Source organism: Tenrec ecaudatus, chromosome 1 (assembly GCF_050624435.1).
Source record: "Tenrec ecaudatus isolate mTenEca1 chromosome 1, mTenEca1.hap1, whole genome shotgun sequence".
In the NCBI taxonomy this organism is placed as follows: domain Eukaryota; kingdom Metazoa; phylum Chordata; class Mammalia; order Afrosoricida; family Tenrecidae; genus Tenrec; species Tenrec ecaudatus.
Window position 1 is genome coordinate 197,138,444 of NC_134530.1, and position 13,221 is coordinate 197,151,664.

At 49.2% G+C, this 13,221-nt stretch overlaps 1 protein-coding gene across 1 annotated transcript in view; it reads left to right on the plus strand.

The window, feature by feature from the left end:
- The window catches only part of LAMC1 (laminin subunit gamma 1), a 139,289-nt gene extending 126,397 nt beyond the window's left edge, over positions 1-12,892 (plus strand). Inside the window, exons 23-28 of the mRNA XM_075528191.1 lie at positions 1,112-1,261; positions 1,709-1,823; positions 3,009-3,208; positions 4,669-4,827; positions 7,614-7,713; positions 9,921-12,892. Of these exons, the coding sequence (XP_075384306.1) occupies positions 1,112-1,261; positions 1,709-1,823; positions 3,009-3,208; positions 4,669-4,827; positions 7,614-7,713; positions 9,921-10,177 (981 nt within the window). The 3' untranslated portion in view covers positions 10,178-12,892. The remainder of the gene's footprint in view (positions 1-1,111; positions 1,262-1,708; positions 1,824-3,008; positions 3,209-4,668; positions 4,828-7,613; positions 7,714-9,920) is intronic.
- The last annotated feature ends 329 nt before the right edge of the window (positions 12,893-13,221 follow it).

Sequence of the window (13,221 nt, forward strand, 5' to 3'; positions counted from 1 at the left end):
AACAGTGAGTTCTTTAGCCATATGAATAACTACTTCTGTGAAACCGAGTTTATTCATTTATTTCATTCCTGAAAGCCGAGTACACCGGATCTGTACCACCAGCTTTGGTAGTGAACGGGGGAGAAGTAAAGGAGGAGAGGGGTTGACGTGAAAAGAACTTGGTCAGAATGCTTTGGGGGGGAGGGTAGGATATGTGGAGATTGGTGAGACTTTGTTTCCTCTCTGCCTTCAAATGATGAGTACTCAGATCAGCCTCTGATGCGGGGAGTGGGGTGCGTGAGGTCTTCAAAAAGATCATGGGAAAATTCTACGATCTTTCCCATTTTCCCGTGAGCCCGTTGAAGCCCCTTTGCTAGTGTGTAATTTTGACATTCAATTTAGAGTTTATTCCTCATTTGTATCCGAGAGCTTGACTGGATTTTTTACCGTAAAGGTTTAAGTGTCTCCAGACATAAGCACCCTGGAGAAGTCATGCGTATGAAATTTGAGACTAGGTGAGACTTGTCTAATGTCTGATGCTGGCGACGTGAGTGGTCTCGGCCGCAGGGCTGGGGAGTAGGCTCGGAAGTGGCTGGAGCCGAGTCCGTGGAGTGAGTCTCGCGTGAAAGGGCTCTGGACCTGGGTGTTGGCTGCGCACGTGTGTTCATCCTGTCACAGCTGTCTTTTCTTTGTTTCCACTCTGAAGGGTGATCGAGGATGACTAATTGCCCTTCTTTCAAAAATAAATATTGGCTCTCAGGTCGCAGGGTGGGATTTCTCCCATGTGCATGGACACACCTCTCCACCCTCTGCGGGCTCTCATGCTGTCTTCTTTGGGGGTTCTTTGGACGCCTCTTCATGGCCATTTTCCATGTGATTTTTCGTTCCCCTCTGAAGCGGCCATTTCTGGTCATGAACTCTCCCACGGCCCCTTCCACACGGTCTTGCATGCTTTCCAGAGGTGGCGAACTCTGAGCCTGCGCTGCCTGGACCTTCTCTTTCCCTCACAAAAGTCACGTGGGTCACAAACGTGAATGTATGTGTGTATATAAAATGTATATATGGTGCTCACCTGACCCTGCCTGCCCACCACTTCCTCTGGTCTGAAACGTGGTGGTCTTGTTTGTCACAGAAGGAGGCCAGTAAAATAAAGACAGAAGCCGAGACCCTGGGCCTTCTCGTTGACAAGAAGCTAAAAGACTACGAGGACCTCCGGGCAGACATGAGCGGGAAGGAGTTTGAAGTGAAGAGGCTTCTGGAGAAAGGAAAGACTGAACAGCAGGTTGGCTTGATTTGCAGACTGCTTGCTCTTCTGAAGTCAGGCTTGAAGTGGGCCACGTGTAAGCTGTATCTGCACTGCCACCAGGTTTCCCGGGGCAGGGGGATGTCTGGGGCCTAACGTGGCTTCACACCAAGGTCTTGGTGGCAGCGGTGGGCTGTCCGGTCTGCTAGAATGCTAGTCGCCGACCGGTCTGTTTTGGCTCATGGCCACCTCGTGCGTCTCCAAGCAGACCTGAGCGCCCTGTGCTTTTTCTTGGCCGTGATCTCTCTGAGGAGATACGCAGGCCTGTCTTCTGAAGTGCATCTGGGACGATTCAAAACCCAGACTTTCCATCGACAGTGTGGCCTTGTTAGCTGTTTGCATCCCCCAAGGTGGAGGTCCTGTTAGACTAGAGCTTAAAGGAGTCCTTTGGGAAGGTGCGGTGTCTGATCTGCCCTGTGTTCCCAGACCGCCGACCAACTCCTGGCCCGAGCTGATGCTGCCAAAGCTCTTGCTGAGGAAGCGGCCAAGAAGGGGCGGAATACCCTACAAGAAGCCAACGACATCCTGGACAGCCTGAAAGGTACGAGGCAGTCGGACCGCAGGGGGCATTTGGACAGTTCCTCGATTTTACTTTAGAGCTCTTTTCATGAGACTCTTCTGATGCACGTGGAATGAAAGCTAATAGTTTCACACACACACACACACACACACACGCACACACCCCACACACACCCCCCACACACCCCCACTCTCCATACTTGTGATCCCGACTCAGCTATGGTTTCACCACACTGACCTCATTCACTCCCCAGCACTTGCCCTACTTTTGTTATGCTAAGAAAAAGCTCAGCACTCCAGTTGTTTTGCCTCTATATTAACTCCAGACGGTAACAAAAAATGGGACGGGGAGACTTAAGAAGAGAAAGTGAATTGTATAAACAACATAAAATGCCTGTTTGGCTTATGTTGCTAAATAGAGATCATTATCTTGAATTTTCTCCCTCAGTGGCATCTTCTACTTGGGGGTTTCTTTCTTCATCCCAGATGGACGTGTTCCCTGTTCACTGGGTACTTTTCGGTTGTGCGCTGATAAAATCGCCTTAAACTCAGCAACTGCCATCAAGTCGATGCTGACCCATCGCGACCCCGCCCCCACACCCCATGGGTTTCCGAGACTGTTTTTTGTGGCCTGTTCAGGTTGTAACTGTTTGTGGGAGTCTTTCTCCCAAGGAGCCGCTGGTGGTTGCAAACTGCGGCCGTGTGGATCACAGCCCCCGGTGGAGCCACGACAGCACCAGGGCTCTTAGAACAGTGTCGTTTGATTACACCGGGCAGCTGTGCAGGATGATGGTGAACCCCGGGCTCTGGTGTGAGCAGGCCTGGGTGTGAATTCTAGGCCATCTCTCACTGTTGACCGCAGGCAACTTACCACCTGTCATTCCTAGTTTCCTCACCTGCAGCGATCCCTCCATGCCCGTGTCACACAGCACACACTGGACAAACTGGCTGTGCGCTCTGCCCTGTGCTGCTGTTGCTCAGCTCCGGGCGCTGCCTCGCAGTGACTGTTGCCGTCCGAAGCTGCGCCCCTGAAACGCATGCACCCTCGAGGACGATCGCCGCAGTGCTCTCGGGGGAGATGTGCACTGAGCGCGTCTGGTGGACGTCCGTGTTCGTAACACACGCCAGCGGCATCGCCCCGGAGGGCTGCCCCTCTCCCTGCTGGGCGTTCAGTGAGATGTGTATGCTTCCCTCCCCCGCGGTGTAGATTTTGACCGGCGGGTGAACGATAACAAGACTGCTGCCGAGGAGGCGCTGAGGAGGGTTCCTGCCATCAACCAGACGATTGTGGAAGCCAATGAGAAGACAAGGGAAGCGCAGCTGGCTCTGGGCAATGCCGCTGCAGATGCCACGGAGGCCAAGCACAAGGCCCACGAGGCCGAGAGAATCGCCAGCGCCGTCCAGAAGGTGTGTGCACCCCTCGCCTCCAAAGCCAGCTCACGTTCTGTTTTTATTTTATTGCCAGTTCACTTTCAAGAGCCAAAATCCCCTGCCACTTTTTTTTTTTAATCTTGACTCCAAGAGCCATCATTGCTTCTGAGTTACTACTTCTGCTATGACACCCAGTCCACACGTGGGTGCCCGTAAAATACAGCAATGCACTTCTTCGGGGTTGGGACTGTGTTGGCTCCTTCCTTGTCAGTCGTCCCTTGGGTCCTCGGTGACCCTCCAGTGGATCTGGTTCCCCAGCATATGCCCCATCTGTGTCTAACTCTGAAGGGAGGAGGTTCAGGACTCAGCCTGCAACGGTACGACCTCATTCACATAACAGGAGACCTGGTCTCCAAATAGGAGACTGTCCGCAGGTATAGGGGCCGGGATTTCAATACGTATTCTTGGGGGACATAATTCAGTCCATCATACTTGCCATTTCCTTTCGTGACCGAGCATTGTGACAAACGTAACGACACTGACGGGCGGGGAGAGGGTTTCAAGTTGCTACTGCTGCTCCGTGGCAGCGTGTGAGCTGTGAGGAAGAGTAGCACCCAGCTCCCCGCGAAAACGAAAGCCTTGCCTGACTCAGCAAACACAGCCCTGGAATGTGGACAGCTGCCGTGTTTTTCTCTAGCCAATGCAGGGAGCTGAGTCAGCACAACTTTTGAGCCCCTCCTTCAAGCACGTTGCTCTGGCTAATTGGGTCGCTGCGGCTGCACGTCTAGGGAGCGGAAAGCCTCATCTTTCTCAAGAGGAGAGGCTAGTGGGCTTGAACCGCCAACCGAGATTAGCTGTCCACGCTTGCTTGACAACACCAGCAGGGCTCGAGACATTTTTAAATCCCTCTTCCTGCGTGGCGCCTTTAGCTACCTCTCTTATTTAAAGGTCAGTCTCTGTTTCATTGAAAGGAGTAAAAGAAAGGTCGGAACTGAGCCTAAAATTAGAATTGTGTAGAACTGTTAGTTACATCTTGGGTTCATTGTATTTTATAAAACACTCGTATTTTCAGGATTGGGATCTTTATGTGCATTATGATAAATTGCCAAGAACCAGACTAGCTCTGGGTTTAAATTTTCTCCAGGTGAAGGATTCTGACCAGGATGGCATGGCTGAAATGTAGATCCCATTTAAATTGGTTATACTTAATAGCTTTGTGAACGCCACTGGAAATGGCAGCCGCAGGACAGGTTGAGGATTGAATAAGAGGATACAAATGAGCATGCTCCATAAAATGTGTTAGTTGGTGGTGATCGTTTTCACTACTGCTATTTTGAATGCAAATAACAAATTGTGTAATTCAAGATACTATTGTGGAAATTCTGGATCTCTTCCCCACCCCCACTGCGCTATCCCCCACTGTTACAAATTACGAAAGGGGAGCGGCTGCGTGTTTGTTGTTTTGTTTCGTTAGTAACTTGCTTGCTTTTTCCTAGAATGCCACCAGCACCAGAGTAGAGGCAGAAAGGACTTTTGCCGAAGTGACCGATCTGGACCAAGAGGTGCACGACATGCTGAGACAGCTACAGGACGCAGAGAAGGAGCTGAGGCGGAAACAGGATGACGCTGACCAGGATATGATGATGGCAGGCATGGTGAGAAACTGGGCATCTTGGTTCACCAGGCAGAGCGTGAAGGGCGTTTCTTAGTCAGAGCCCCCAGCTGGATGAGAAGCATTTTGTGTTCATGTTGACTTTTGCTTGTCCTGTAGTTTCCGATCAAAAGCAGGTTAGGTCCTGACATAGAAGACAGAGAACTTGGATTTTCTGCCAGGTATTTCTCTTGCCCAGTTGTCCTGCCCCAAAGCTCCTCTCAGTCAGAGCAGAGCTTTGGTTTACACCCTTGAGGTTTTAGCACATTTCAAAATAATATTTTAAAGATTGAGAATGGGTAATTCAGTTCCTAAGAGGCTTTACATTGAAAAGGAACAAAAGGGCCAACAAGGAACTTACGCTGCTCTTGCTCTCCGGCAATTTGCTCCCTGGGGAAAGAGCAGCTCCGTGTACCCCAGGGCTTCTGAAACAATGGTGCTCGCCACTACCACCGCCAGAAAGCAATCCTTCCATCTCCTTTGATATTTCAACTTTTGTGATGGCGTGTAGCCCTGACACAGTGCATGGCACAGTGGGCGTGTGAAAGAAAACACAGGCCCCCAGAGAACTCTGTCTGTTTGCTGCTCTGTTTTGCTTTTGAAAGGCTTGAGTGGAAACCTCCCTGTGATGGCACCCTTGACTGGGGGTCATTTCATTGTTGGATGGGAAAGAGAAATATTACAAGATTATCATCAGGTTGGCTTCGTTGCAGAGTGACCCCTGGGTATCAAGATTGGAGGGGGACTCTGGAAGGGGCAGGGGCAGTGGCTGGTATTTTGAAAGATTGCCAGGCCTTTCTTTGAAGGTTCCTCTGGATGGACTAGAACTGGTAACCTTCTCGTGAATAGCCCAGTGTGTTACCTGCCCACTTCCTAGGGACTCACAACCAGAAAACCCTGGGAAAGTCAGCATAGGAAGCAATCTTTATGTAAACACCTGATTTTGCATATCCTTTTTTAGTTGGTTGGTTTGGTTTGTCTTCATTTTCTTCTGGCAAGGTATGACTCAAGTGGAAATTCTCATATAGTTAAAAACAAAACAAAAAAACCTCCCGGAGATGCTTAAGATCTGTGGGCTTTATTTATTTTTTTTTTTAATGTGTTTGGAGTAACACTTGAATCAGAGACTATTGAAAGAAAGGAACAGATATGCCCTTTGGGATTTTTGGGAAAGGGCATGGATTTAGTTCGAAGGTATATATCTCATTACTTTTGCCACAGAAGTTATAACGAGCACAAACACCTTCCATAATACCATCCTTTTTGTCTTATATCAGTCCTGAAAATCGGCATTGACCACATCAACTGCCCTTGAGTCCATGCTGAGGCTCAGTGCCCCTGCAGGCCCCAGCAGGCCCGTCCCTTTGGTTTTCCGAGACTCTACATCTGTACAAGAGTAGAAAGCCTCATCTTTCTCCCGTAGAACAGCTGGTGGATTCAAACTGCTGACCTGGAGGGTAGCCGCCCAACATAGAACCTATTATGCTACCAGGTGCTACTGGAGTCTGACATTTAAAAAATTATTTTTTAATAAACTTTTTTATTGTTAATTAGGTGGGCGTTTACTTTTTTCCCCCTCCCTCCACCAGAAGAGTGCTGCATGGGGGGTTCCTGGGTGAGGAGGTGGAGTCAGCAGGTTGAACAGAGTGGTGGGCGTTGGAATGGACCCCATGCAGTGAGGGCTGAGTGTGGGCAGCAGAGGCCAGGGAAGGCTCAGGGAGAGCAGCTGTAGCCTGCCCAGGGGGCCTTCATTCACTTGTTCTTTTTTCCTTTCATTTTACGTTGTTTTGATGCAAAAACAATCTAGCATTTTCTTGACCCCAAAGCTGGGGAGGAACCTTTCAATCATAGGGAGCGCACAGCCACCCGTCTCTGATGACTAGATGTCATTGTGAGAGCCTGTTTTCTGATCCTCAGACACTTCCCCTGCCATTGCCGTTTCCTGCCATGACTCAGGCCCACTGTATTTGTTCAGGTTTCATGGAATTTTCCCAAGTATATTTACCTTTGGTGGATTATTCCGATGTAAATCGTGATGCCCAAATCAGTGATGTGTGCGTGCATGCGTGCATGTCTGTGTTGGTGGGCCGGGAGAGGGGCTCACAAAGACTCCCCTTGGTTATGAACATTTTTTTAAAGAATGGAACATTTCTTAGAAGATCCCAAAAGCACCCAGAAGGATATGCTTGGGTTCTAAATTTTACTATACTCCTTAAAAACACGCTTGATGGACTTCGTCACTCCTCAGGTCTTCTTGATTTGCCGTGTGAGTGGGAAGGGGAGGCTGTACTGCTCCTTGGCAGGTTGATGCAGTGCTGGGTGCCGGCATTGCCGTAGTGAGATGCTGTGGAATGGGCTGTGACTCATGGCCACCCCATGCCCGGCCCTTCGCCGTCCCTGTGAGCCGTTCCGAAAGGGAAGCTTTTCATAGAGTCCATGTTAGTCTGGAGACTCCGCGGAGACCTGTTCAGCAATGATTAGTCTCCATGCCGCAGATTGGGCAGGACTGGAGCCCAGGTCTCCTGCCCAGAAGGTGAACCAGCAGGGCCTCATGAGTGTAGGCATACGGACTGTCTCTTCCTTGCTGTTCACTCATCTAGAAATAACAAGCCCCTCACCATGAAGATAAGATTCCCCCCAAGAAAAAACCTACAGTGAGAATGTCGTTTCGTGAGTGGGAAGACACAAAAGCACTGGGGAAATTAGATTTGTTGGTTGACTGGGTAAAAGAAAAATGTTTCAAGAAGATGAAAAAATGGCTTGTATCATTTCTCCTTGTGTCCTCTCCAGGCGTCTCAGGCTGCTCAGGAAGCGGAAATCAATGCCCGGAAAGCCAAGAACTCCGTCAACAGCCTCCTGGCCATTATTAATGAGCTTGTTGGGCAGCTGGGTAGGTGTCACAGAGCCAGCTGAGCTGTTGGTCTCTATATCTTATCTTCAAGACCTACTATTGTGCATGCAAAAGCAGTTAGCATAGGTTTGCCTGACTCCCAGTCAAGTAGTCTAGTAAAATCCTTAAGGTGTATGTTTGCTTCAGCTCTTGCTTATTTCAAAATGCCTTTATCAGTATGTGTCCTCCATGTTGGAGCCTTTGCTAAGAGCACCTTGCTTCAGGACAACGTTTGTATCCTCACCCGCTTAGAGTATGACCGGAATCTTGCATGGTGTGAGCCAAAAAATGCCAATCCGACTTCTTCAACTCCAACTCTTAGCGACAGAGTTTGTGGGTTTCCAAGACTGTAGCGCTTGATGGGGACAGAGAGCCTCACCTTTGTTCCCTGAAGGGGTCCTCGGGTTTGGCCTGGCTAGCAGTCCAGTACATGACTCACTGCCTCGCCAGGACTCCCCAATCATGACGTGCACAATTCAACACGCCTTACAGACTCACGTCAAACAGAACCTTCTGATCCAAGGCCTTTATTTACTTATTGTAAGCTCTGTTGCCAGTATGGAGGCTCCTTCATGGTCACCGTTCATGCTGTAATGAAATAGTATTATAAAAAAATTTTTTTTAAGTTCATTCTATAGGGTGAGTGTCTTTAAGGAATTGAAAGGGAATGGTATCAAAGATAGAAGAAGAAAAACACCCGAGACCAGTCATGCAGTCAGTACCTGGTCACCCCCATTCCTTCCTAACTCAGAGCTAAAGTGGTGACATGGAAAATGCCAAAGGAGAGGTGAAGCCATGAATTTTCAAGGAAATATGAAGGGGCTTCAAAAAGTTCATGGAAAGTTTTCCTTACCTTCGAATTCCATTTTCTGCAGTTTTTGAATTCCCTTATAGAAGTGTATTGAAGCCTTCTTGTAGTCCGGTGGGGTGGGGGGGGGGTGGCACTTCATTCTTGAACACGTACACTTTTGTCACCAGATTTTGTTTTAAGGTGTTGGTAGTCCAGTGGGGACAGCTTTAGACCAAAGTATTGTATTATAATTTGTGAACCTTTAAAGTAAGGAGCCCTGGTGGTGCTGGGCTGCTAACCGCAAGATTAGCAGTTCAAGCCCACCAGCCACTCCACTGGAGAAAGACGAGGCTGTCTAGTCCTAGAAAGATTTAGTCTTGGAAGCACTATAGAATCACTACAAGTTAGAATGAGTTTAGAGTCTTTTTAAAGTATGGTTAGTACTTTGTGGGATTTTTTTGTTGTTGTTGGTTTGTTTTTTTAGGAAGAGAGGAATTTTCTTTTTTATCTGTTTCAGATGTTAAGACTCAGCTGTGTGCCAGCAGAGTGATTTAAAGTGAAAGTAAACTAGAAGAGAGGGATTTTTTTTTTTTTTTACAACAGAAAGAAGTACACTTTGAAGTCTGTCAGACTTGGTTTGGAATCCTTGCTTTGTTGCCCGTTAGCTGTGTAACTTGGGCAAACGAGTTAAGGTCTTAGAAGCACCTATGTCAAATGGTGTCGTGCGGATGAAATCCGGTACATTGTGTATGAAGCGCTGTTCGCTGTACAGCTGTCCATTTTCACGGATTATGGAAGCAATTCCTTCAAAAAGAACTTACCCCACCCCACCCCACCCCATCCTGCCCATTTTTAAGTGAAGCTGTGTTGAGTAGATTTCAGCCTTCCAACCTCAGCCATTGTCCATGAGCGGGCTTCTAATTGCCTTTAACTCCTGAAAGTGGTGGTGACTGCCCAAACCAGCCCATTCTCCCTGGAAGTCGACTGACAGTTGTATTTTTGAGAGTTTTATGTTCTTCTGGATAGCACTAAAATGACAGTGTGGATTTTCATCTGCAGACATGAGGGTAAAAGGTATTAAATGTTACCACATGACCTTCAGAACCACACATCTGGAATGTGGCACCCGTGCCTGCAGGGAGCATAGCACACACGCGTTTTCCTACAGAATAAAACCTTCCCCACTCACGTTAGCTGCTCACTCCAAACTTCCTATCGAGACCAGCGTAGGGACTTGACTGACCTTGGTGATGCCTGACATCACCAGCCTGCAGTTTAGTCTTGGTCTGCGGTGCCATCTTTACATGGCTACAGCTGCGGGCCCTGCGTTTCTCAAAAGGCCGGTGGGCCCGCTTTGTGGCATGCCGTGATCCTTCTCAGGGAATGCGTCTCTCCTGTGTCCTCTCTGGCTCTGCAGGGCAGCTGGACACGGTGGATCTGAACAAGCTCAATGAGATCGAAGGCACCCTCAACAAAGCCAGAGACGAAATGAAGGTCAGTGACCTCGACAGGAAGGTTTCCAACCTGGAGATGGAAGCCAGGAAGCAGGAGGCTGCCATCATGGACTACAACCGCGACATCGAGGAGATCCTGAAGGACATCCGCAACCTGGAGGACATCAAGAAGACCCTACCGTCCGGCTGCTTCAACACCCCGTCCATTGAGAAGCCTTAGCGTCGTCCCTCGGGAGCTGGAAGGCAGCCCCTGCCCCCTGACAGTGGGGCACTTGTGAGGCCACCGAGTTGCCTTAACACAAAGATGACATTATTTTTCAGACACTCCCCCCCCCCCCACTTCTTTGCGACTCTCCATCACTGTCTTTTTGAACTAGGAAAGGTCACAGAGTTTCAAGAGAAGCAAATTAAACATCCTCAATTGGGAACAAAGGGTTTTATCTAGCAAAGTCTCTCCTTCTCCAGAATCCCTCTAACACACACACACTTAGCCTGCTGGATGTGCCTGCGATGTGGTGCCTTTCCCTACTGTCCGGGGGTGTAGACGCCCTGTAGGGGCCCTTCCGTGCCTGGGCAGAGCAAAGCCCTCCTCTCTCTCACACCAGCAGAAGCTCCGCAGTCTCAGCACTCTTGTTTCTATGAAGGAAAAGCTTGGCTGCTAGAAGCATCGTGCTGGGCAGTGCACCCCAAAAGATAGAGAAAGAAACACGTCTTCTGTTGAACAAAAGGAAATGACCATCCTGTGCCAAAGGTATTTGTTAGCATTTTCGTAGCCATCTGTCAGTCGTTACAGCTGTTCTGTGTGCAGGATGCCCAGCCGTCCTTGGGTAAGGATGCAGTTACTGTTCATGACAGTCTCTAAGGGAACGTGAGACGATCGAAGTAGGCTAAAGAGTTTTATTTTCTCCTGTGTTGATTCTTGACTTAGGAAGATGAGCTTTTTTCTTTTATTTTTTTCAGGCAGCTGGTAAGTCTGGAAGGGCAGCTTACAATCACGGTAGACCAGTGAACGTCCTTTATCTTCCTTTAAAGGGAATTGAAAGAGAAGAGACAGGCCTGTGATAACCACTAAAGTCTTTCTCAAAATCAGACTAGTTTCTTGGAGCTTTTAAAAAGTCTTGGGTTTTGTTTCTCAGTACGCCCATAGAGCTAGTTCTCTGGCAGAGAACAATTGGTGCCTTAAGGTCTTGACAAAACCAAACACAAACTGCCTTGTCCTGGCCTCTTCCTGCAAAGAAGTAACGTGGGGATCGGACTTGTGTTGTCAGGATCCTCTGTGTCCGTTTTTCTTCTTTGCGGAGATGACCCATCAGACCCTTAGATCCGCTTTCTCGATAATGCTCCCATCTTCTAGAATCCCATCTCCGCACGCTACTGTCTGTCCAATCCTGGGGGCAAGTCATTTGCACTCAGCATTTCCCGCCGCTGCCCAACACCATCTAGTTCCTGCACCTGGTGATTTAAACTCACTCTCAACCTTCTCTCTAGATGCAGAGAGAAGACCTTTAGATGGAGTTTCCTAGTGGGCTTCTCAACTGCTGCGCCCCAGCTCTGTGATGTTCAGGTCACAGTGTGACAGTTCCCTCCCTCCGCCCCACTCCCCCCCACCATCCCTCCTTTGAGATTCATATATAGCCTTTAACACTATGCAACTTTGTACTTTGCGTAGCGGGGGGGAAAGAAAACTATTATCTGACACACTGGTGCTATTAATTATTTCAAATTTATATTTTTGTGTGAATGTGGTATTTTTTTGGTTTGTTTATCATGATTATAGAGTAAGGAGTTTATGTAAATAGATTTAGCCCTATTTCTAGGATGGCACTGTCTGCTCACTTCTTGGCCCCAGTCTCCCTCTTCACTGGTGCAACACATTTTCATCCCTCCTGCCTTTCTTCCTCCGGGGTGTGTTGGCCCCATCACTGGGCTCTTCGCCTCCTGTTTGCAGCACCTCCATTCTCTGATCTTACCCTCAGCCTGCTTGCCTCTCCAGAGGGCCCGTTGTACCTGTGGTGGCCCACAGCGGCAGCACAGCATTGTCTTTGATGCCTGGCCCAGAGCAGGAAAGCTGTCCAGGCTGAAAATGGTGAATTTAGGAAATCCTGGTGGGGGTGACTGGTGCTAGGCTGAAGTAAGTTAGAAATGCCCTTTCTGGAGAGGCTTTGAGCCCTCTCGGGTCAGTTTTCTAAAGGAGCGCATGGTGACTGAGCATTTGTGGGGCACCAGGGACGTGCTGCAGGGAGGCAGTGAACTGCCTGTCTCCTTGGGGCATGCCAGAGTATACCAAAGACCCGCTCCACTTGGAGTAGCCCCCGGCCTTGACTTTTCTCCTGGGTCCTCTTACACTGCCCCTGGAGACCTGGCTTGTCACGTTCTCACATCAGCCTCTCCTGGCCAGTTGCTTTTGTTAAGTGGCCCTATCCTAACATCCACCATCTGGTCAAGACTGCAGAACAGGATCAAAGACAACGGGCCAAGGCGGTTTTCCATCGAGCCTAGGAGTCCCGTTCACTCTGGCCAGTCTTTGGAGCACCTGGACGTGGTTTTGTTTTCTGCTCTCCATCCATGCGGTCTGTGTTCCAACAGGGTTTTTGTTTAATAGGAAAGTTCTTTAGGAGACGTTCAGGCCACCCCGCAGTCCAGCCAGTCTCCTGCTGTGCGGCCCCAGTGACCTGGACGTCGTGTAGAACACCAAGGGGGTGGCTGCTGCAGGACGCCCAGCGCCCAGGGGTGGGGCGGGCACCTCCCCGGCACTGCCTTACTGAATCGCAGCTGTGGCCCTTGGCCTGTGCCTTCGCCTGAGCGCTTTGCCTTAATCTCTGCAGCCTTGTCCTCCGGGGTGGTGAATAAGATGCAACACTTGGCATTTTTTATGTTTAAAAGAACAAAAACAGTATTTTATTTATAATAAAATCTGAATATTTGTAACCCTTTACCTCTGGTGTGGACTGAGTGTGACGCTGGGGCACAAGGTGGTGGCGGGGAGGAAGGCGCTCGGCGGGTCTGATCTGAGTGCTTGTTTGGGTTCGTTGTCGTCGCCTTCTGCGTGCCTCAGACGGGCCCTTCGTTGCCGTGTTCAGAAGTCAGCGCACGTTTCCAGGACAAGCACTTGGTGACTATTTGAGTCTCTGTCAGGCACACAGTCCCTGCTACAGCTTCTCAGCTCTGCAGTGGTTGCACAAAAACAGCCAGAACAAGACCCAAGCAGCATGACCGGCTTCCAGTGAAATTTTATTCACAAAAAAACAGGCCATAGTTTGCAGC